The 23,888-nt window shown below is 49.7% G+C and overlaps 1 protein-coding gene across 3 annotated transcripts in view; it reads left to right on the top strand.

Moving 5' to 3' along the window:
* The first annotated feature begins 2,486 nt into the window (after positions 1-2,486).
* Positions 2,487-23,888, top strand: part of RAP1GAP (RAP1 GTPase activating protein) — a 78,487-nt gene continuing 57,085 nt past the window's right edge. For all 3 annotated transcript variants that reach the window (XM_088671491.1, XM_035120247.3, XM_060276292.2), the window contains exons 1-2: positions 2,487-2,612; positions 10,578-10,613. In XM_088671491.1, the coding sequence (XP_088527617.1) occupies positions 2,569-2,612; positions 10,578-10,613 (80 nt within the window). In that variant the 5' untranslated portion in view covers positions 2,487-2,568. The remainder of the gene's footprint in view (positions 2,613-10,577; positions 10,614-23,888) is intronic.

The raw sequence follows: 23,888 nt of genomic DNA, 5'->3' as shown, positions 1-23,888 counted from the left end.
GCCTGTTGCCCTGGCGAGGTTCCTGCTGAATGCTGTCCAGTAGGGGGCGCTTTCTGACCATGGCTCAACCACCCATCCTCTCCTGACAGCCCTCTCTCACCCTCCTTGTAAATGAGCAACCAATCCAATAGGCAAAGCTACTTTGGAAATCAACCAGGTACCGGTATCTCCAGGTGCTCATGTGTGTTTTGGTGCTCGTGTGTTTTGGGGCTGGATTGAACTACCATTGGTGCATGCTGGCAGACATTCCTGGCTGTTCTCAAGGCTTGGAGATATCTCTGCTAGTTCACGACGAGCTCAATCCCAAGGAAGCTGGTGGCAATTCTGAGTGCCATTGCCTGTTGGGTTTAGCTGATCTTTTTGGCTGCTCAGTCAAGCCGCAGGCTTGAACCAGGGCACATGTTATTATCTCATTTTTGGGTGATGCTCAGAGTTGGTGGCAGGCCCTGATTTCCAGCAGTAAGTGGCACAGGGGCTGTAGGCTGCTTAGAAGACATGCCGCCTGCCATTGTCTAGATGCACCTTGGCCAACACTGGGTGCTCTATATATACTTTGGACTGCAGATGCCGTCAGTTTCAGCCAGCACATGAAGGGAGTTATAGAATCGTAGAATTGTAGAGTTGGAAGGGACCCCCGAGGGTCATCTAGTCCAACCCGCTGCGTTGAAGGAATCACAGTTGTTGTTGGTAGCCATTCAAGGACAAAGGAAACACACTTTGTGCATTCTCAGAAAACACCTGTGATCTTTCATATGCCTCGATTGAATCCTGGTAGTAAACATGAGCTCTTTGAGCAAAATCCTGGTCTCCTCTGACTCCAATTAGGGCTTGTGGCGCTGTGGTCTAAACCACAGGGCTTGCCAATCAGAAGGTCAGCGGTTTGAATCCCTGCGAAGGGGTGAGCTCCCGTTGCTCAGTCCCAGCTCCTGCCCACCTAGCAGTTTGAAAGGACGTCAAAGTACAAGTAGATAAATAGGTACCGCTCCAGCAGGAAGGTAAACAGCGTTTCCATGCGCTGCTCTGGTTCACCAGAAGCAGCTTTGTCATGCTGGCCACATGACCCAGAAGCTGTCTGTGGACAAACGCCAGCTCCCTCTGCCTATAGAGCGAGATGAGCGCGCAACCCCAGAGTCGTCTGCGACTGGACCTAACGGTCAGGGGTACCTTTACCTTTACCTAATGTTGTTTTACTTATTTGTTTATTGCATTTGTATCCCTTTTTTAAAAAAATAATAATATAATTTTCAGGTTTATGCATTTCAATAATTTTACAGTATTTTAACATTTCAAAACCTGACTTCCTTCCCCCTCTTTCTGCAGTTCCTTAAATTCATTTTGAATATCTTCTGCATATCCAAATTAACTTAATTTGCTCATTTATTCTTCTAAGAACAACTCTGTGAGGTAGGTTTGGCCAAGAGTGAGCGATTGGCCTGATCAAACCACTGAGCTTCAGGGCCTGAATCCTGGTCTCTCCCATGTCCTAGCCCCACACTCTCTAACCACTATGCAGTGCTGTCTCCTACTGGGAGTTAATAATAAACACAACTACATTACAAATTTATTAATAGTTTCCCTCCTCCCTGTTTTATCCTCCCAACAAGCCTGAGAGGCAGAATAGGCTGAGAGGCTGAGTGACTAGCCCAAGGCTGAGTGGGGAGATTTGAACCCGGGTCTCTCCCAGCTCCGAGTCCGGCACTCTAACCCACTACACCACCACTGGCTCCTCCTAATTGCAATGAATATACTCTTGAGTAGAACTTAGTTCAGGGGTCAGCAAACTTTTCCAGCAGGGGGCCAGTCCACTGTCCCTCAGACCTTGTTGGGGGCCGGACTATATTTTTTTTGGGGGGGGGGGAAATGAACGAATTCCTATGCCCCACAAATAACCCAGAGATGCATTTTAAATAAAAGCACACATTCTACTCATGTAAAAACACACTGATTCCTGGACCGTCCGCGGGCCAGAGTTAGAAGGCGATTGGGCTGGATCCGGCCCCCGGGCCTTAGTTTGCCTGCCCATGGATCCACACCCCTCCTTTGCTGTGCACAGATTGCTTTTCAAGGGCGCAGAAGAGGCATGCCTTTGGTCCCCAAAAGGGGCGTTTTGGAACATCTCCATGAAGAGACTCTGCCTCGCTGTGCCCACCTGGCCGGCACCTGTTGGCACGCACTTGCAGGCTGGCACCGTGGCACTAACTAACCTGTCCCCGGGATGGGCGCTGGCACCAGCACCGAGTCCTTCTCCTTGCGCTGCCCTGCTGCCCTGCTGCCTGGCAGTCAATTTCCTGAGCTGCCCCGTGCCAGCTTGTGTGCCTTCAAGACCCACTCGGTTGCTGGGAGCTACCCAAGTGCCCTTCGGGGCCTGCTGGAGGAGTTTTTGCTCCAGCCTGTGCTGGTTGGACAGGTTTGGTGGGGAGGAGGCGGGGAAAATGCAGGGCTCTTCCTCCTTTTCCTCCCCAGCCAGATTCTGCATGCTTTTTGCTCCAGCCAGGCAGTGCCGGGCATCTCTGTTTCTGCTCCATGGCCGGCCTGATCCTCTGACTTCCCCTGCCCTCTGTTGCTGCCATGGGTTCCAGGAAGCGGAGCTTCACCTTTGGGGCCTATGGAGGGTGAGTGAGTGGCTGGGGGGGGCGGGGGCAGCTCTGAAGGCCAGTGGGAGGGAACTGGGGGCCAGTGCCGTAACTGGGAGAAGATTGGAGCAACATGGTGTGCAAAAGTGCATCTCAGTGTAACTTGCAGTTTCCTAATAGTATATATTTAAAGCAGATGAATAAATGAGAAAATTAAGTTAATTTGGATCTGCAGAAGATATTAAAAACAAATTTAAGGAACCGCAGAAAGAGTGGGGAGGAAGTCAAGTTTCGAAATGTTAAAATGACTGTAAAATTATTGAAATGTATAAATCTGAAAATCATAAATATATATATATATATATTTAAGTGCATCTCAGTGTGACATGATAGAAACTTGTAAAAAAGATGCACAGTGGATAGAGGAAAGGTTTTTTTTTCTCCCTCTCTTCTAATACCAGAAACTCCCGCAAAGCTGAAGCTTGGGAGGTTCAGGATATTAATGCAGCCCAAACTGTGGAACTCCCTGCCTCAGGAGGCAAGGATGGCTTTCAAAGAGGATGGCGCAAATTCGCGGAGTAGGAGAAGGCTGTTGATGGCCACTAGTTGCAATGGCTGTGCTTTGCCACCGGCAGCCCCCTTGCTATCTCAGTCTCTAACGACAGAATCGTAGAGTTGGGGGGTACTCTGAGGGTCATCCAGTCAACCCCTACAATGCAGGAATGACAGCTCAATAATTCCTGACAGGCGTCCTTCTAACCTCTGTTTAAAATCCTCCAGTGAAGGAGAGTCCACCCTCTTCTGTTCCACTGTCAAACATACTCCTTCCTTTCTCAGCCTGGAGTGCAAAATTGCTCCAGGTTGCTGGACTAAAAACCCCCACTGTGCAACATGTCCATGTGGAGACTGGCCATTTTTTTTTTTGCAGGATGCAGCAGGCGCTATGAATGGGGGCAGGTGTGTGCTCAGGTGCAGCTGTGCTGGGGATTGAGTGCGAGTCATGACCTCCAGTGCCCATCTGCCTGTTCCTCTTTCCAACTGCCCTCCGTTTTGGGTGAAATGCAGGCTTGGCCGTGTGAACGAATGAAGACTGCCTTGCACTGAGTCCGTTGCTTTGGTCCAGTGGAAGGGAACCTGTAGCCCTGCCCAACACAGGTGTTAGGATCATGGAATTGTAGAGTTGGAAGGGACCCCCAACGGTCATCTAGTCCGGCCCTGGCAATGCAGGAGTAGAATAATTGAATATGTTGAACTCCAACTCCCAGAAGCCACCGCGGCTGGTCGTCAGGGGAGTTGTAGAGAGTCACAAGTTTTTCCCCCACCCCTTCTTTAAAAGAAGGCAGAGATTCCTACATTTCAGGGGGGTTGGACTAGATGACCCTTGGGGTTACCTTTGAACTCTATGATTTGGATTTGCTGATGAGAGTCAGAGCGGAGGGACTTGGATTGGCGGGGGGAGGGGTCCTGGGTTCTAATCCCTCCTCTTCAATGGTCTCCTTGTGGGACTTTAAGTGAGGTCTGCTCTCTCGCCTCCATCAGTAAAATAGACTCTCAGCTAACAGCTTCATCAAGGTGGTTAGGGTTTGTTCGGTTCTGTTACCTTTAGCCTTGACCATGTCTTAGAAACCTGCTTTATACTGAATTAGGTTCTTGGTCCATTCATCCAATACTGTCTACTCTGACTGGCAGTAGGGACTCTCCAGGATTCCATGAAGGGAACGTTCTCAGCCCTACCTGGAAATGCTATTGGAAATTGAACCCGGAACCTTCTGTATGCCAAGCTGAGGCCCTCCTCCTTTTTTTTAGGGCAGAGGGGCTACTAATTCTTTACTGTCACCTGTCCAAAGAACGTGTGTGTTAGAGCAGGAGCATCTGAATGGAACACACACTTATTTAAAAATAGAATTCATAAACTGCTTGATTGTCAAAAAGAAAAATCAGAGTGGTTTCCAGAAGAAGAAGAAGAAGAAGAAGAAGAAGAAGAAGAAGAAGAAGAAGAAGAAGAAGAAGAAGAAGAAGAAGAAGAAGAAGAAGAAGAAAGTGATGAAATAAATACAAAGAAAAAAATAACTTGTAAAAAGTTAAAGTAGCAATAGACTAAAAACAAATTAAAACTCACACCGACCTGACTAAACATCTTTCTAAATGCCCCTCCCACAAGCCTTTAAAATTACAGAGAGAGAGAGATGCATTTTGCAAGCTGAAAGTCTGCATTATTCTCCATTCTGCCCACCCTACAAATCTCCCACCTCTGCTCAACTACATCATGGAAACATTCCCCTGTTTCTGTGGCTGCCTTGATCCTTCTGCCCACGGAGTGTGGGCTACACTCTGCTCCTCCTCTGTGCCCATGGACACTGCTTCCCTCCTGTGGCCGCAGTTGCCCCTCCAGGGCAGGGACAAGGCTGCTTCTGTCCCCCTGGCCTTTAGGCTCCCAGCTTAGGTATTTTCCTTGTGGGAGTAGGTTGTGACCTCCATGCTGCTGTGGCAGAGCTGGGAAGGAAAGCCCCCACCGCCCGGGAACTGTGGATGTAGCCGTGTCCTGGGAAGGGGCCAGCTAGTCCCCTGTGGCTTCCTTCTGTTCTGCTCCCTCTCAGGGAGGGCCTTCTAATGATGGTGTGTCGGGCGCTTCTGCAGCAAAAATTCCTGCATCATGGGGGTTGGAGTACCTTTGGGGTCCCTTCCAGCTCTACAATTCGGTAGAGTTGTAGTGGTGTTGTAGCAGCAAAAGAGCACAGGAGGAAGGCAGGGTCCGCATATATAAGCAGCAGCAACAGCAACAAAGACAAAAGGCAGCCATGAAATGAGAGTGATTTATCGGCTGCCTTCCAGGAAATAATTCCCGGGTTTCTGAAGAAGTACAGAGCGAGAGGAGATCCCAGAGATCTCGTCAATTATCATCGGTATTGTTTTGTAGAAAGGGGGCACAGCTTGGATACATTCTGCACTCTGTGCATGTAGACCCCCATCTGTCCCCACGGATGCTTCAATCATCACTTTCATTGTCTCGCGACCTCACTTTGTCTCTCTGCAACTTAGACCTGCAGCAAAAAGTCTTCTCTCCTCCGAATGTCAAATTTTAATTCATTTCTTGGTTGCATTTATATCCCACATCCCACCCCGCTGCAAGGAGTCAAGCTGCTGTGCACACAATTCTCCTCTTCCTCATTTAAACCCCCAACAACAACAATGAGATTCCTGCATTGCAAGGGGTTGCAGGACGCCTTCCTGGTCTACGCTTCTGTGATTCTACAAAGTGAGGCAGATGAGGCTGAGTGGCAGCGACCGGCCCCAGGCCACACAGTGAGCCTCATGGCCCAGTGAGGATTTGAAGCCTGGTCTCTCCCAGGTCCTAGTCGACGCTCTAACCACTACACCATCAGATCAGAGTTGGATCCACCCGTCACATGTGGCTCTCATTGCCTTCTCTGCATTTTAGATTTCCTTTCCAGAGAATTGCATGGGGAAGAGGGGTTTGTTTGTTTTTTAGCAGGGGCTGGAAAGAGTGCAGCAAAGGTGCCTGCCTGGTGTCAATAGGCAGGGAGTTCCCAAGATTGGGTGCCGCTGCACTAGAAGATCCATCTTGGAGATGCGCCACCACCGAATCCTTGACTTTCTCAATCTGCGTCGGGTATCCGATGCCAGGCGGCATCTTGCCACCCTGCCATTGCGCTCGGCTCTGATTGCTAAAACTGCAGCAGGTGGGAAACAGAAAGTAGAGTTGGACACGATCCCATTGAGTGCGTGTGCGCGTGTATGGGGGAGAGCTGGGCTCCTTCTGGGCTTCCATGGCCACTCCTCCTCCCTTCTGCGAGGCTGTTTGTTTAGATGGAATAATTCAATTAGGGGCTGGGCAGGACGTGCCTGGCACCAGACTGGAGGAGAGAGCCTGAGGAGGAGGGGGGGGGAGCCAGCTTCAGAGCAGCCCCAGCTCAGCTGCTTCCCAGCAAAGACTCCCTTGAGGGTTGAGTCTTCCTCTCCTCTCCGCATCCCTCCTCTGTCTCTCTCCACCTTCTCCCCATCTTCCTCAACACTAGCAAGTGGTTAAACTGTGAGACTGAGCATCATTGCCCTCCCTGACACTTGCCTTTTGCTGCATCCATCTTCCTCTGGAGTAAAGACGTAGGAGCCAGCTGTACCTCATCTGGCCTGTGTGACAGCTCTATGACCTTAAGCCGGGCTCCTCTAAGTGTTGGGAAAACCAAGGCTGAAACTTAATTTGCTCTGTGTTTGTGCGCTTAAGCCTAGATTGTTTTGGTTTTGTAAATATTGAATTTATTCTGCGATTGCCAAATTGTTGATATTTTTTTTGTCCTTTTTTGATTTGCTGACTGTCATGGGCCGGCTGGATGCATCAGGTGGGGAACCCCCAAAGGAAGAAGGTTCAGAGATGGGGGGGATTGGTGATGGGGCGATGATGAGTGGCCACAGGGAGAAGACTGGGGGGAGGAGGAGGTGTCAGAAGCTACAGAGGTAACAGGGTTTAGTGAGCAGGAAGAGGCTATGGCAGAGAGCAGTCCGGAGACAGAAGCAGTAGCAGAGGCTGGAGAGGAGGGGGACCATGAGGCAGGCTGCTGAAGAAGCCAGGGGGTCTCCCACCCCTGCTGCAACCAGCTCCGTTTCCCACTGGTCTCTCGGAACGTATAGAGAAACGAAGAGGGAGGAGCGAGGAGATACAAGGCTAAGGAGCCTGAGATTGCTTGGGAAGTACCCAAGGGAGTAGTGGTCTTGGAGAGCTGTGGGGCAAGATCTACTGTGCTCACTACGCCTGCACTGTTTTGCTTCCTTTGAATAAAGAGGTAACTTCACTGGCACTGGGTCTTTTATTGCTGACGTACTCCAGACTTCAGTTCCTGAAACTGACTTCAAAGCTGGAATCAGCTGGTCTGGACGCTAAAAGGTCTCCCAAGCAATTGCAATTTAGAACATGGAACAAGCCATTGTTGGTTAAGCCAAAGAGGGTCCATTTATCCCCAGTCTCCTGTTTCCAGGAGTGGACAGCCAGTGGGGTGTGAAGACAACAGCCCTCCCCTGTTTTTCCCTCCCTGTCCCCTAGTGGCTGGCGTTTGGGGGTAGACTGCCTCCATTTGGAAGCTTCATGGCATCTCTGATGGATCAGCCCAAAGGCCTCACCAGACCACCTTCCTGCTTCCAACAGTGGTCAGCCATGTGGAAGCCCCCAAGCAGAGCACAAGGTTGACTGGGGCGGACGGCGGACTGTGTTTTTCCCCTTTTCTTTTCTAAAAATAAATAAATTATCCCATAAAAAGTTATACTGAAAGGAAGACAGCTATACAATGCAATGATCTGCTCTACAGAAATATATTTTACACACTTTGAAAAAGCAGTTCTGGCATAGAGCGCTTCAGGGCTGTTGTTGTTGTGTCCTTGGTATCGGCGGTAGCCTGCCTCTGAACATGGAGCTTCCATCTCACTACCATAGGTTCCACAAATTTGTCCCTTTCCATAGGAACCGGGATGAATCAGGCAAAAGTAAATAAATGCTGCAGCCACCCATCTCATTCAGGGAAGCTCGCAAGCAGGGGCCCCCAAGCTAGCAGCCCTCCCTCTCCCAGCAACCGAGAGGCCATCTGAGGGCCACCATCGCGCCCATCCTCCTGTTCACTGCAGACTAGGGGGCTGCTGCCCCCTAGAAATGGCTGCATGAGGGCATAGGGGATGGGGGCCTCTTTTGTCCCCTGGAGGGCCTAGAAGAGCTGTGGGCAATGCTGGCTTGACCTCTCTCTCTCCGGTGATGAAGGGACCTGCTGCACAAGACAGGCCTGCCTTGTTTCAACCCCAAACACAGCAACCGGTTCCCCGGCCAGACAGACAGGTTTTGGACGGCACAGGGTGAATCCCCAAACAAGCCTTGTTTTTCAGTTGCCGCTCCTCACATTTGGCCCACTTTGGGGTTGTGGCTGTTTTTGGTGGTGGGGAGGGGGGACTTGGAGGTGGGGAGAGGCTGGGGGGGCGCGCTAGGGGCAGAGTTGTAAACTGTAGGGCAGAGCTTTCCAATCTGTGTCTCTGTGCTCCTCTAGGGGCTGGAAAGGGGTACAGTTTGTTAGTAAAGCCGAATTACTGCATTGCGGAATGATGCATGTCGAAAAAGTGCATCACCAAAATTAAAAGTTTGGAAAGCTCTACTGCAGGGCTAGCTAACAGGGTGCCCTCTGACGAAGCTGAACGTCAGAAGATTCGGGACAGATAAGAGAAAGTCCTTCTTCGCTCAGCGAAGTTGAACTGTGGGACTCTTCCCCTTTTCTAAATAGACCTGTTCAGGTCTATTTAGAGTTGGAAGGGACCCTGAGGATCATCTAGTCCAGCCCCCTGCAATGCAGGAATATGCAGCTGTCCTGTGCGGGGATCGAACCTGCAGCCTTGGCGTTATCAGCATCGTGCTCTAACCAACTGAGCTCTCCTTGAAGCTCTCCTTTTATTTAAAATGCATCTCTGGGTTATTTGTGGGGCATAGGAATTTGTTCATTCCCCCCCCAAAAATATAGTCTGCCCCCCCCCCAGGTCTGAGGGACAGTGGACTGGCCCTCTGCTCAAAAAGTTTGCTGACCCCTGGGTTAAATAAATGTTGGAAATGTAAAGAAAAAGAAGGTGCCTTTTATCATATGTGGTGGGAATGTAGAGAAGTTAAAAAAATTCTGGGAGATGATATACAATGAACTGAGAAAAACATTTGTAAAAAGAAACCAGAAGCATTTTTGTTAGGGATTTTAGGACAAGACCTGCCAAGGAAAACAAAGAGCGTATTCATATATGCTACAACAGCGGCAAGAGTCTTGCTAGCACAAGGATGAGGAAGTCCCAAAGAAAGAACAATGGCAAGAAAAACTGATGAGCTATGCGGAATTGGCAAAGTTAACATACAAACTACGAGAAAAGGACAATCCTGACTTTAAAGAAGAATAGGAACTTTTTACAAACTATTTAAAAAGACAACAAAAGGACTTGGACTCCTTGGCAGGTTTTGAATAAACATCCACAATTTATTAGTAGAACATAGCACAGATAAGGCAAGGATACGTATAATTTTATAACATGCAGAGAATAACATGTGTAAACAAACCGGGGGGGTATAAAAAGGGGGGGAATTAATTTGCTATATTGATTGATGGTATGTTGTTAAATTTGTTTAATAAAAACTTTTTTTAAAAAAAGTTTGCTGACCGCTGCAGTACCACTATGCCACGCTGTCTCTCCAGGTGGTCCTGTGTGGATCAGGCACTTGGTGCTCATGCTGGACTAAGATGGGCTGCTTTTGTCCTGATCCAGCCACTGCTGAGCTCTTCTGGTATTCTCACCTGTTCACACACACACTGCATTTCCGCCCAATGAAGCCTAGGACTGCGTGCAGATGGGCAGAATAACTGGGGCAATCATATATCCCCTAACAACTTGGGACCAGTTTACCTACGATATCGCAGGTACCCCATTTTCACCTGCTCAGTTGCTTCAATAGGTGGAACTGGCCCTGTTCCAGGTGCCACAAAACACCTGCTCCACATTTGTAAGAACTCGACTGTTTGGAACTTTGGAACTCCCTGCCCATTGACATCACTGTGCTCTTTTGGGTGCCTGCTTAAAAATAATTATTATTACTTAGGTTAAGCCTGTCTAGATGCTTAGAAATTCTGAGGTGGTTTTTAATCTGGTTTTTAGTGTGTTGACCTTTGTGTGTTTTAAAGCATGGTTGTGATTGTTTCTTGATTTTTCTTTATCCGAGTCTCTTATTTTTGCATTCTAGTGATGTGTCCATTTTATGAAATTATATATACACATGCATATACACGCACACTTTCAGAAAGACAGCAGGCAGGAATCATGTGGCCACCCACCCCTGTCACCCTTCCCCGAAAGCTCTGACAGAGGCAAAACTGTCTTTAACAGTTGGTGACAAAGTGAGATGTGTCTGCCTGGTTACTAATCTGCCTGCATCTTTTCTGTTCCCCCCCCTCTCCTCTCTCCTCTCCTCTCTCTGTCTGTCTCCAGGGTGGACAAGACAACCGTCTATCACCGGAGCCTGCGGTGAGTGCAAATTTTGCCTTTTGCCGGGCGGGGCGGGTTGGGAAGCTTGCCGGTGGAAAGCCACTGCCAGCCAGACAATGCAGAACTGCATGGTCTAACTTGGTCCAAGGCAGCTACCAACATCTTAAAGGCTGCAGCTCAGTGGCAGGGCACCTGCCTGGCATGCAGAAGGCCTTGGGTTTAGTCCCCTCTGCCTAGCACCTCCAGGTAGGGCTGGGGATAGACCCCTCTATCAGTCCTTACCCCATATAGTTGAACCAGTGGCAAGACTCATTACGTTTCTGGTTAAACATGAGGACTAGAATCTTAAGCTTTGATGAAGTTGTCGCAGGTCAGCAGTAGAGCACCTGTCTTGCATGTAGAAGGTCCCAGGTTCAGTCCCCGGCAGCAGCATCTCCCAGAATAGAATCAAGAGTTGGAAGGTGCCACCAAGGCTCATCTAGTCCAGGCATCCCCAAACTGCGGCCCTCCAGATGTTTTGGCCTACAACTCCCATGATCCCTAGCTAACAGGACCAGTGGTCAGGGAAGATGGGAATTGTAGTACAAAACATCTGGAGGGCCGGAGTTTGGGGATGCCTGATCTAGTCCCAACCCCCTGAAATGCAGGAATCGCAACAAAAGCATCCTTGGCAGATGTCCATCCAGCCTTTTGAATCGCCCCTGTCTGAAATCCTGGAGAGCCGTTGCTGCCAGTCAGTGTTGGCAATAGTGAGCTAGGTGAACCATGAAGGTCCGACTCCGTATATAGCAGGTTTCTTATGTTCCTGTGTGTTTCTGCCACCACAAGGCTGGTCTCTGGAACTGAGGACTCTGCCACCCTCCTTGGCACATGACTCCTGGGCAACCCGGCTGTGAAACAATAGGAGCCACTCAGAGTCCCTGCTGGCACAGCGCCCGCTTTGCTTGCCTCCGCCTGGCATGCTTGCCAGTCCTGGTCTGAAAGGAGCGTTTGTTGGCATGCAGGGCCCTTGTGTCTGGAGGGCTTCCCGCCCTGCCCTCAAGGGCTCTTTCTCTCTCCCCGCACCCCAAACACTGCCCCGTATAAATAGCAAGGCAGCAATGCTCCTCCACAGATTTAATTTTTGGCGGCACGATCCAGAATGCTGCTGTGAGAGACCCCCGCAAAGCCAAGGAGCTCCCGAGCGTCTCGGGGAAGGGGAAATGGGGAAGCTTCCAGGCGCAGGGGGACATTTCCTTCCCGATCACCTATTATAGAATTGTAAGGTTGTATTTCACCAGATCTTAAACTATTACAGTATTTGTAAGAACGGATTCCAAATATCATTGAATTTGTCCACAGCAAGTCTGCGTTCATATGCAAGCTGTTCCTGTGTTTTGCGAGTTTGTATAAGTCAGGCACCCCCAAACTCGGCCCTCCAGATGTTTTGGGACTACAATTCCCATCATCCCAGACCAGTGGTCCTGTGAGCTAGGGGTGATGGGAGTTGTAGTCCCAAAACATCTGGTGGGCCGGGTTTGGGGATGCCTGGTATAAGTCTTCTATCCATTCGTAGAAGGGAGCTGCATTTTTATTTTTCATCTTTTTGCTGTGGTAAGGGCACAGAGAGTCCGCTCATAGTGTCCTTTTGTAAGGTTCCATGTGCTAGGTATATAATTCAAGGTGAAGTACAATAACAACCTTGTGAAATAAACAGTGTTGGGTTTCTCCCCTCCCCCCCTTTGTTTTCCCTCCTGCGGGGGTTCTGTTTCTCTCTTTCTCTTTCTCTTTTTTTGTTTGCGTCACACCATGTCTGGTGCACATATCATTATGTACTTTTCAAACTTTCAATAAAGATGTTAATCAAAACAAAAGAAAAGAAAAAAAGAATTGTAGAGTTGGAAGGGACCCCCAAGGGTCATCTACTCCAGCCCCTGAACTTTTGGCCAGTTCCTGGATGTGAGTGGAAAGTTGGGTGCAATGAGTCCCTCAGCTCACATGGAGTTCCAAGGGCAGAGAGGAGCCGCGAGGCCTGCCTTGGGATGGGAGACTTTACACGTATGTGTGACATCCACTCCCCTGTGTGAGAGTGTGGCTCAGTGGTCAAGCACCTGCTTTGCATGAGAAACGTCTCGGGATCAGTCCCCAGAAGCATCACCCGGTAGGGCAGGGAACGTCCCCTGTGCTCGAAACCCTGGAGAGATGCTGCCAGTCAGTGCAGACAATACTGAGCTAGGAGGACCCTCCGTATAAGGCAGCCCCCCATGTTCCTCAAAGGCAGAGATGACATCTGGATAATTCAATGCCCAGGTAGAAAACTGCCTTATACCGAGTTGTTCGGCAGTGGAAAGGGGCTCCCTCGGAATCCGGCTGCCTGTTCTTCATTGGAGGTTTTCAAACGGAGCTTGGAGCGCCATCTGTCATGGATGCTTCAGTTGAGATTCCTGCATTGCAGGGGGTTGAACTAGATGACCCCTGGGGGTCGGTCCCAGCTCTAGAATCCTATGGCTCTTATGACCAAGCACTGCCCCCTCTTTGACTGCCAACGGGCCTCAGGCACCCACACACAGAGATGTAGCCCGCCACTGTTCGGGAACCTTATTCTGGCACCGAGATCAGTCCCTACAACATGTCCTAGTAAAAAAACGGCAGGGCTTTCGTGCATGTGCAGAATGCATTCCCCCTTGCTGCTGAAAAATTCCTTCCTCCTCCCAAGGTGTTGCAAACTAAAGAATCAGGTCCCTGGCTCAGATTGTCTGGATTTGACACAGGTCTGAACACCCTGGTCTTCCCCCCCCCCCCATTTAGAAATGGAGCACGGTGCCTCTGCCCAGACTTTTGTCTGAGCTCTGGAGCCCCCAAACCTATTGAGCCTCCCCTCTGTGCCTTCCAATCAGTGACCTGAAAGTGAGCTGAGCCCCTGGGTGGCACATGATGGGTTATGGGAGGGAGGGGAGGGAGGGCAGAGGGCAGGGACCCCTCTCTGATGCCCAGAGGCCGGCTGCAGTGAGCACGAGCCTCTTCCTCCACTTGGGATAAGAATCCTGCCTTTGCAAAGCATGATGCCCTGGGGCTGAGCTTCTGCCCGGGGGCTCTTGGAGGGGGGGGTGTCTTCCGGCACAGGCATTGCCCTCCTTTCAGGTTGGGGAAAGGAGAGAGTGAAAAAGGCAAAATCCACGCGAGGGATCATTAAGAAGGGAATTGAAAATAAAACTGCCAGCATCGTAATGTCATCACATACCTCCCTCGGAATAATGCTGTGTGCCGTTCTGGATGCCTCTCCTCAAAAAAGAGATTGTGGAGTTGTAAAAGGGCAATGGAAATATCAAGGGGGTGGAGGGACTCCCCTGTGAAGGAAGGGGTCAGCGTTTGGGGCTTCTTAGCTTAGCTTATGGTGCTGGAGGAGACTCTTGAGAGTCCCATGGACTGCAAGAAGATCAAAGCTATCCATTCTTAAGGAAATCAGCCCTGAGGGCTCACTGGAAGGACAGATCCTGTAGCTGAGGCTCCAATACTTTGGCCACCTCATGAGAAGACTCCTTGGAAAAGACCCTGATGTTGAGAAAGATTGAGGGCACTAGGAGAAGGGGACGACAGAGGACGAGATGGTTGGACAGTGTTCTTGAAGCTACGAACATGAGTTTGTCCAAACTGCGGGAGGCAGTGCAAGACAGGAGCACCTGGCGTGCTATGGTCCATGGGGTCATGAAGAGTCGGACACGACTAAACGACTAAACAACAACAACAAGCTTAGAGGAAAAGTGACTCGGAGGAGACAATACAGAAGTTTATAAAATTATGGAATAGAAAAAATGGAGAAGGAAGAATTTTTCCTCCCTTAATAATAATAATTTTTCCTCCCATAATAATAATAATAATAATAATAATAATAATAATAATAATTTGTTGTTTAGTCGTTTAGTCGTGTCCGACTAAATAATAATAATAATAATAATAATAATAATAATAATAATTTATTTATTTATACCCCGCCCATCTGGCTACACTTCCCCAGCCACTCTGGGTGGCTTCCAACAAAATATTAAAATACAATGGTCTGATAAACATTAAAAGCTTCCCTAAACAGGGCTGCCTTCAGATGTCTTCTAAAAGTATGGTAGATGTTTTTCTCTTTGACATCTGGTGGGAGGGCTTTCCACAGGGCAGGCGCCACCACCAAGAAGGCCCTCTGCCTGGTTCCCTGTAACTTGGCTTCTCGCAGGGAGGGAACTGCCAGAAGACCCTCGGCGCTGGACCTCAGTGTCCGGGCAGAACGATGGGGGTGGAGATGCTCCTTCAGGGAATACTGGACAGAGGTATACTGGACTAATGCTAGCACTTGCCTGCAATGAAGCTGAGTGTTGGAAGATTCAGGACAGATAAAAAGACGTCCTTCTACACAGGACACATAGTCACATTATGGAACTTTTCCCCGCAGGAGGCAGGGATGGCCACTAACTTGGATGGTTTAAAATGAGGATTAGGCCAATTCATGGGGGAGGGCGGCTATTGATGGCCGCAAGCCACAATGGCTATTCCCTGCCCCCAGAGTCTGAGGCAGCAATGCTTTGGAATACCAGTTGATGGAAATCTGGCAACATCTGGTTTTCAACAGTGTGATATATCACCAGCTAAACAGGGACATGCTGATGTATTACGATGTCTGAAATAAGGATGGAGGCTGTGGAGAGGCAGTGGCTGGCTCTACTTTTTCTTTTCTTTTTTACGCCAGCACTTGCTCTTGTGATTTTGTGCTCCCTGCATGAGGCCGGGGGAGAGCTGAGCCCACGGGGGCTGCAGGAATCAATAGAAGCATTGGCTGGCTTCACGGTCCCCCCCCCATTGTGATAGCACACAAACACACACAATAATTCATGATATGTTGCCGGGTCAAAAAATTATGAAACCAATATCACGATATGGACTTCAAACTGGTTTGGGGTGATGTATCGATATATTGCCCAGCCCTACGGGTTGGCCAGTGTGAGAACAGGATGCTGGATTAGAGGGGTTGCTGGTCTGATCCACCAGCCCATTCTCATGTTAAAAAGTGGCCTGAATTAGGGGCTGGTTTGGGCTCCCCCTCCCCACATTTGCAAAAATGCACAATCATTGATGCGCCAGCTCAAGGCCTTTTTGCTAGTTGCCTTCCTGGCTTATGCTTCCTGCCTTTTTGATCAAAGCACCCGTGGCAATTATAACCTGAAGCATGTGTGTGTGTGTGTGTGTGTGTGTGTGTGCGCGAGAGAGAGAGAGAGAGGGGGGTTTGACTATCTCAGCTATACATCAATCAAACCCACCTGCCAGGTGTCTCCAAAAGCAGCTTCTTCTCACGCGAAGGAACCTAGAAAGCTGCCGTATATCAAGACAGGTCACTGCCCCACCGAGCTCAGTAATGTCTACACTGACCGGCAGTCAGTGGCTGTCCAGGGCCTGAGACAGCATGGGTCACACCTGGAGATGCTGCTGCAGGTTGAGCCTGGGACCTTCTGTGCACAGGGGGTGGGGAATACTCTGCCACTGAGCGTTGGCCCTCTAGAAATAAAATAAGTTCCTAGTCCTCATGGTTCTGAGTAAGGGACTGATTTAAATGGGCCTTCTAGCAGCTCAAAGGATCAGGCCAGCCAGCCAGCCAGCCAGCGGGTCCCAGAGAGAGAGATGCTGCGAGCCTGAGACCTTCTGCATGCCCAGATGGTGCTTGTATCTACTGAATGGACTCTTGCCCAAAACTTCTCCACTTCCTGCTCCACCTTGGGCAGGTGCAAAGGAAATGGCCTGGGCAGGGAGGTGTGGGTGGGGTGTCAAATGCTATATTCAGAACCAAGGACAGCTCCTCTCCCAAGAGTTGCCTGTACAGCTCATGCAAACAGCATATACATAAATATATAAAATGTATTGCATTTCTATGCCACCTCTTTCTCCAAGGAGACCAAGGTGGCATACATGGTTCTTTCCCTCCTCATCTATTCTCCACAACAGCCCTGTGAGGTAGGTTAAGCCGAGAGATATAGCGTGGCTGGCCCAAGGTCAAACAGTGAGCGTTGTGGCAGAGTCGGGATTTGAACCCTGGCCTCCCAGGTCTTAGTCTGACACTCTAACCACTACACCATGCTGGTGGTTTAAAGTACAGTCGTACCTCGGGTTACGAACCACTCGGGTTGCGAACAGTTCGGGTTATGAACTCCGCAAACCCGGAAGTGTTTTCGGCGCGCGCGCGTTCCGCACATGCGCAGAAGCTGGGCGAGCGCTTTGTGTATGCGCAAAGCGCGAAAAACGTGCTTTGCTCATGCGCAAAAATGGCGCTCGGTTTGCGACCTTTTCGAGTTACGAACTGCGACCCAGAACGGATCGAGTTCGTAACCCGAGGTACGACTGTATTTGGCACCCTTTTGCACATGTTACCTCCACAGTCCTGAAAACAACCCTGCAATGTAGGCCAGTGGTATTTATCTCCATGCTGCAGGCACAACTCTATGAAAGAAAGGTGGCCATGTTTGGGACTTTTTGGTTTAGAGAAAAGGCAAGGAAGAGGCTATGATAAAGGCCTGTAGAATTATACACATCGTGGAGAAAGTAAATAGTGGAAAGTTCCCTCCCTCTCATAACACTGGAACACGTGACAAAGCTGAATGTTGGAAGATTCAGGGCAGATTAAAGGAAGTCCTCCTTCACACAGTGCAGAGTTAAACTATAGAACTCACTGCTGCAGGACCTAGTGATGACTACCAATCTAGACTGCTTTAAAAGAGAATTGGACAAATTCATGGAAGAGGAGAGGGTTGGCAATGGCTATTGGCCAGGATGGGGAGAGTTGCTCATGTGCTTGGATCCTGCTTCCTGGTTTCCCGCAGGAAACTCTTTGGCTACTGCGAGAACCGGATACTGGGCTAGATAGGCTGCGGGCCTGATCCAGAAGGCTCTTCTTGCATTCTTAGGTGTGGCAGTTTGGGGGTCCACTTCTGCATCGGCAGCCAAGGAAAGAGTTTGTTGAGAGGCTCTCAGAAACCAGCTGTGTGGCGCATTGTGCCCTTTACGCATGAGGAGCGGTTGGGATTGTTTTCAGATCGGCTCAGTGGGTTCTTGGATGCCAACTTGCATTGTGACACTCTGCCTTCTCGCTCTTGCCGATGCAGGCAATTGGCCGTCCAAATCTCACTGCTGCACCGGCCACCGTGCGACAAAATTGGCTGCCCTCTCGTGCTGTTTTGCATCGCTGGCGCACTCAGGCGCACTGGAACTTGTGTATGTGGGCCAGCCCGCTTTGGCAATGCACAGGTGCCCTTTTGCTGTCGCTTCCGCTCCTGTGCACACGCAGGGAGAAGCGGAGGGGCGGGACGGACCCTGTTGGTGCCCCAGTGGCAGCCTTGTGGCCGGGGCCCTGGGCTCGTGCGACCGAGTGGAAAAATTGGTGGCTGCTGCGCTTAGGAAACCGAGGCTCCCCGATGAATTATTCAATGCCAGCATAAATAATGGACAGCTACATGAGTCACTCGGTTTGTTTAATTTTGCAATTTGCTGCCTCGTCTTGGCTGGTTCCTCGACTGCAAGGTGCTCCGAGGCCCAGATCTTTGGCACCCGAGGGTGAGTTCGGAAGCGTGGAGAGTGGGTGCCTTTGCCCTGGGCAAAGCTGGCATAGAGACCAGGGAGCACTCCAGGATGTGAGCTTAATTGGTTAAAAGAGGCCTCCTTGGCTGGGGGAGGAGGACACCCCAGGAGCAATCTCTCCTGACCCCCTGTCCAAGCAGATGGGTAAGCATTGGGGTGAAGCCCCTGCCTGATCTTCCACAGGTCCTGGAATTGGAAGATTCACGCAGCACATAGTTAAAACCATGGAACACAGGAGGGGAGAGGGCTCTTGTGCTTGGATCCTGCTTGACAGTTTCCCATAATGGGCTTCTGGTTGACCGCTATGAGAACAGGTTGCTGGACTAGGTGGGCCATTGGCCTGATCCAGTAGGCTCTTCTTATGTAGGTCACGAGTTCAGAAACACAAGCCCTGTTTTAGGTGCCGACTTTGACCTGCTATGGGTGCTGCTAGTGCAAAGGGTTTGACTTCACCCCCAGAGGCGCACTCCATTGTCTCTCGAGACAGATGCCAACAAGAGGGAGCTGGGTGGCTTAGGGAGTTGTCTCTCTGTGGGTGCATTCTGCCTGCACTTTCTTCAGGTTATCAAGCTCCAAGGGTCTCAGGTTATCAAGCTCCAAGGGCAGTTCCCTCCCTGTGAGAAGTGAGGTTGCAGGGAACCAGGTAGTGGGCCTTCTCGGTGGTGGCGCCCACCCTGTGGAATGCCCTCCCATCCGATGCCAAGGAAATAAGCAACTATCTGACTTTTAGAAGACATCTGAAGGCAGCCCTATTCAGGGAAGTTTTTAATGTTTGAAGTTTTATTGTGTTTTTAATATTCTGTTGGGAGCTGCCCAGAGTGGCTGGGTAGAAATAAAATTATTATTATTATTATTATTATTATTATTATTATTATTATTATTATTATTTCCTCCTCATTTGGAAGCCACACTCACTTCACAAACTGGAACACTCACTTCCAGGTTTGTGGTGTTCGGGAACCAAAACGTTCATCTTGTAAGGCGTTCGACTTCCGAGGTACGACTGTATTAGTATAATATATTAGTTGTAGGACTAAAGACCTGGGTGCTGCATTTTGCAGACCCTTTGTGAAGACCAAAAGTCACCTTTATCAAGATCACTGGAAGAGGCCAATGATTCTTTTGAGCAGGACTGGTTGGAGGGTTTCCTGCTTTGGAGGGTAGGACTCGAACCCATGGCTTCAAGTTACAAGAAAGGAGATCCCGACTAAGGATCAGGAGGAACTTTCTTACAGTCAGAGCTTACAGTGGAATGGTCTCCCTCGGGAAGTGGTGGACTCTCCTTCCTTGGGTCGTCATCTGTCAGGGATGCTTTTAGCTGAGATTCCTGCATTGCAGGGGGTTGGACTAGATGACCCATGGGGGTCCCTTTCAACTCTACAATTGACCTTTGACCATGACCTTTTCTGGCTTAGCAATCTACAGGTAACCAGTACGTACATGAGACTGGTGTCAATTACCCAGGATTTATATACAATTACTGATTTATATAGCAAGTGATGGGTTTAAAAAAAAGAAAACAGAGGAAAAAGCAGGACATTAAAGAAAACATCTCCTCACATTAATAATACAGTGACAATCAATACATCCATCTCAGAGCAAACATATATAAATCGATACATATTGCCATGCGAAAAGTCCGGATAGGCGTTCAAAATAAATGGCCATCTGTAAGAAATGGGCTCAGACGAAGGAAGGGCAGCAAGTGTCCTTGATCTATGGGGTGAGAGAGCTTGGCGGTTTGTCCTTTGAGGTTCAAGGCAAAAGTCTTGGGGCCACCAGGAGGGCTTGCAGCCCCACCATTACCGTTGCCCAGCCCTCATCTCCCAGAACCGCAGGAATATAATTTGAAAAGATGACGATACTTGCAATTGTTGAGGATTTCTCTTAACGCAAGGATTTATCCCATAGTCCGGCCCCCACGACATCGCCAGGGGCCGCCCCCAGGTCGCATGTCTGGGCCCTGAAAACTCGTGGCCTGGGACACTCCACCCTAGTGGTGAGGCCAGTCACTGCATCACAGCCTGACCTACCTCTCAGGGTTGTCGTGAGGATAAAATGGTGATGAGTACAGCCAGGTACACCGCCTCTAGTTCCTTGGAGGGAAAAGTGGTGTATAAATGTAATCAATAAATAGTCCTTAGTTTTGGAAGTGTAGCAGCTTTCCATCTGCTGGTTACAAAGTTTTTTATGCTGTTTGCTTTGGTCTCCTAGATGTGGCTTATTACTCTTCCTCTCTTTTTATCATGAGGTTTCCAGAGAATGGAGGTTATTGGGCAGCCTGAATAACTGCAGCAGCAGTAAAACTATCAAGAAATTATTATTATTATTATTGTTGTTGTTGTTGTTGTTATTATTATTATTATTATTATTACCACCATTACTATTTTCGTCAACTGCGCAGATACATTTTTAGGCACGCAAATCTTTTTGTCTGGGGTTGCGAGAGTGGAGACGGTGGGTAAAGGTAAAGGTACCCCTGACCATTAGGTCCAGTCACGGACGACTCTGGAGTTGCGCGCTCATCTCACTCTATAAGCCGAGGGAGCCGGCGTTTGTCCGCAGACAGCTTCCAGGTCATGTGGCCAGCATGACTAAGCCGCTTCTGGCGAACCAGAGCAGTGCACGGAAACACCGTTTACCTTCCCGCCGGAGCTGTACCTATTTATCTACTTGCACTGGTGTGCTTTTGAACTGCTAGGTGGGCAGGAGCAGTGACCGAACAGCAGGAGCTCACCCCGTCACGGGGATTCGAACCGCCAACCTTCTGATCGGCAAGCCCTAGGCTCTGTGGTTTAGACCACAGCGCCACCTGGGTCCCTCCTGACGACGGTGATATCATCTGATAAATTTAAACGATGTCTTTGTTGGGTGTCCTCAGAGGGGGCTTCTGGGCTTCTGATGGAGGGGACAGTGACCCCCTCCTCACTGGCTCTCTCCAGGCTCCTGGCTCCCGAGAAGCGATTTCCACCCAAGTGAGGAAATCTCTATCAGTTCTTTAATCGGGGGAAACAGATCTCTTCATTAGGCATTAGGCACTGCTGCTAAGATGCTATAATATTTAGTCAGCAAACTGATGAGTTGGCTGCAGCGATGATAGGAAGGGGTTGAGAAGCTGTCTTTTGACTTACTCTTGGCTTCACAAACATTTGAAAGATGCTGCGTGTTCGTGCACACACTTAAAGAAAGAAATCCTCGCAGGGCTAAGGTTTTTTGTCGGGTGGACTTGCTCTGTTGGCAAGATGGGGCTTAGGTCTTCTTCTTCTTTGGCGATCACTCGTAGCCGAGGAAGATTGTCTTCCATGAACACAGTTTTAACAGCGAGTCCGTAAGTTACTGTGGAGGCCAATTCTGGATCCACACGTCCTTCCGCAGTGGAGACATAAGTTTCCAGGCAGGAGTTGATCATGGTGAGGGTTTGCCAAGCATGCCTTCCTCTTAGCACATTTCTCCCTTTTGTCCTGAGTTTGAGCATCTTCAAAGTCCATGACACCTTTGGTAAAGGCTGTTCTCCAACTGGAATGGTCGCAGTCCAGATTTTCCCAGTTGTCGGTGTTTATCCTACTTTTTTTAGATTTACCTTGGGAGAGTCTTTAAACCTCCTTTATTGACTGCCAGCATTACGCTTTCCATGTTTAAGTTGGGAATAGAGTAGTTGCTTTGGAAGGCGATAATCAGGCATCCTCGCAACATGACCTGTCCAACGAAGTTGATGTTGAAGAATCATTGCTTCGACACTGGTAGCATACAGCAATGGTGGAGGGCAGCATGATACCCCCACAGATGTTGGGTGTAAGGGGAAGAGAGTATAGAGAACCTCCCCCTCTCATCAGAAGCAGCTCCTCCCCAAGCAGCGATGGCAGCAAGGACGCTGAGGAGACCAGTCAGGAAGTGGAGAGAGAGGGCCAGGGCTCTGGCAGCACGGGAGAGCCCCTGCTACACAGGAGGGAGGAAGAGAGAGAGGGGGGAAGGGGGGAGAAGGAAAACATGGAGCGTAGACCCTTTCCTCTGGTTCCGGAATTACGCAGGAGAAGGAGGGGAAGGAGGTTTGCTGTCCCAAGACTCTTATGTTGGAGGAAGTCACGGGGCGGTTCAGTGCCGGATTCTGCATCGGAATAAGCAGACATGCTTTTACACACCTGTCTCACTGTAAATAGACTGCACTAATAAAAACTGTTTAAAAACCGGCATGCGGAATGTCGTTACTCTAGAGTAGTCGCAAGAACCCCTGACATTGGGCTTCAGATCTGCCAGGCCAGGCCACTGGGGCTGATGGGAGTTAAAGGAGTCTGACAATATCTGGAGACCAGCAGGTTTCCCTGTGCTGAACTTGACCATCACTTGCCTTTACTTTGCTTCTCTTCCTCCATCACAACTCTGCCTTCTTTTAATGTATAAATGGTGAACCTGTGACTCTTCAGTTGTCAATAGCCATGCTGACTGCTGGGAGTTGAGACACTGGCTGGCAACTGCAGCAAGCTCTGGGGAGGTTTTTGATGTGGAGTCTCTCCCCTGTCCCTTCCTGGAGCTGCAGCTGTTGGGGATTTAACTTGGGGCCTTCTGCATGCCAAGCAGGTGTTCTGCCGCTGGGGCATGGCCCTTGCCCAGTGCAGGGCTATTTAAGGGCCTGGCTCTGCAGCTAATACATTTTTAGGTAAAGGTAAAGGGGCCCCTGACCATCAGGTCCAGTCGTGTCCGACTCTGGGGTTGCGGTGCTCATCTCGCTCTATAGGCCGAGGGAGCCGGCGTTTGTCCGCAGACAGCTTCCAGGTCATGTGGCCAGCATGACAAAGCTGCTTCTGGCGAACCAGAGAAGCGCATGGAAACGCCGTTTACCTTCCCGCCGGAGCGGTCCCTATTTATCTACTTGCACTTTGATGTGCTTTCGAACTGCTAGGTGGGCAGGAGCTGGGACCAAGCAACGGGAGCTCACCCCATTGCAGGGATTCGAACCGCCGACCTTCTGATCAGCAAGCCCTAGGCTCTGTGGTTTAACCCACAGCGCCACCTGTTTACCCCAACCCCAAATCATGCAGGCACACATGCTGCAAATCTACCCACCCACGAGATGCCCTCAACCTCTTCCCCAGCATAAAAGCACTAACTAACTTGGGAATAATATGGGAATAACACTAATTTTGGCAATAAGGATCTGGGGATTTTGGACCTCAAGATAAAGCCTTATTTGTTTGTTGTGCTTTTTTAATCCCGCCTTTCCTCTGAGGAGCTCAAGGCAGTATGCATAGTTCTCTTCCTCCCTTCTTAGTCTCACGACAACCCTGCGAGGTAGGTTAGGCTGAGTGACGGGCTCCCAAGGACACACCCAGCAGTGTGGCTGGATGGGGATTCGAACCCTAGTCTCTCCCATGCCCTAGTCCAACACTCTAACCAATACACCACCGCTGCCTCTCTTAGGAATACACGCCAGGAGACACCCCTTCAGAGGGGAGCCCAAGCTTTGGTCTGTTCTTCTGGAGAAGTTACTTCTTTATCATTCCATTAACTTTTTCTCCCAAGAAACTCCGCGCGGCGTGCATGATTCTCTTCTCCCTGTTTCCCCGCTTTAATCTCACAACAACCCTGCGAGGAAGGTTAGGCTGAGTGACTCTGGCAGGCGCCAGGTCACCCACCAGGCCCTCACAGCAAAGCAGGGGATTTGAACCAGGGTGTCTCCCATGTCCCAGCCCAAGCCTCTCTTCCCACTATACAGCGCTACCTCTCCATACGCCA

This window comes from Zootoca vivipara, chromosome 6 (assembly GCF_965207765.1).
Source record: "Zootoca vivipara chromosome 6, rZooViv2.hap1.1, whole genome shotgun sequence".
Lineage (NCBI taxonomy): Eukaryota > Metazoa > Chordata > Lepidosauria > Squamata > Lacertidae > Zootoca > Zootoca vivipara.
This window is presented reverse-complemented; position numbering and strand designations above follow the sequence as displayed.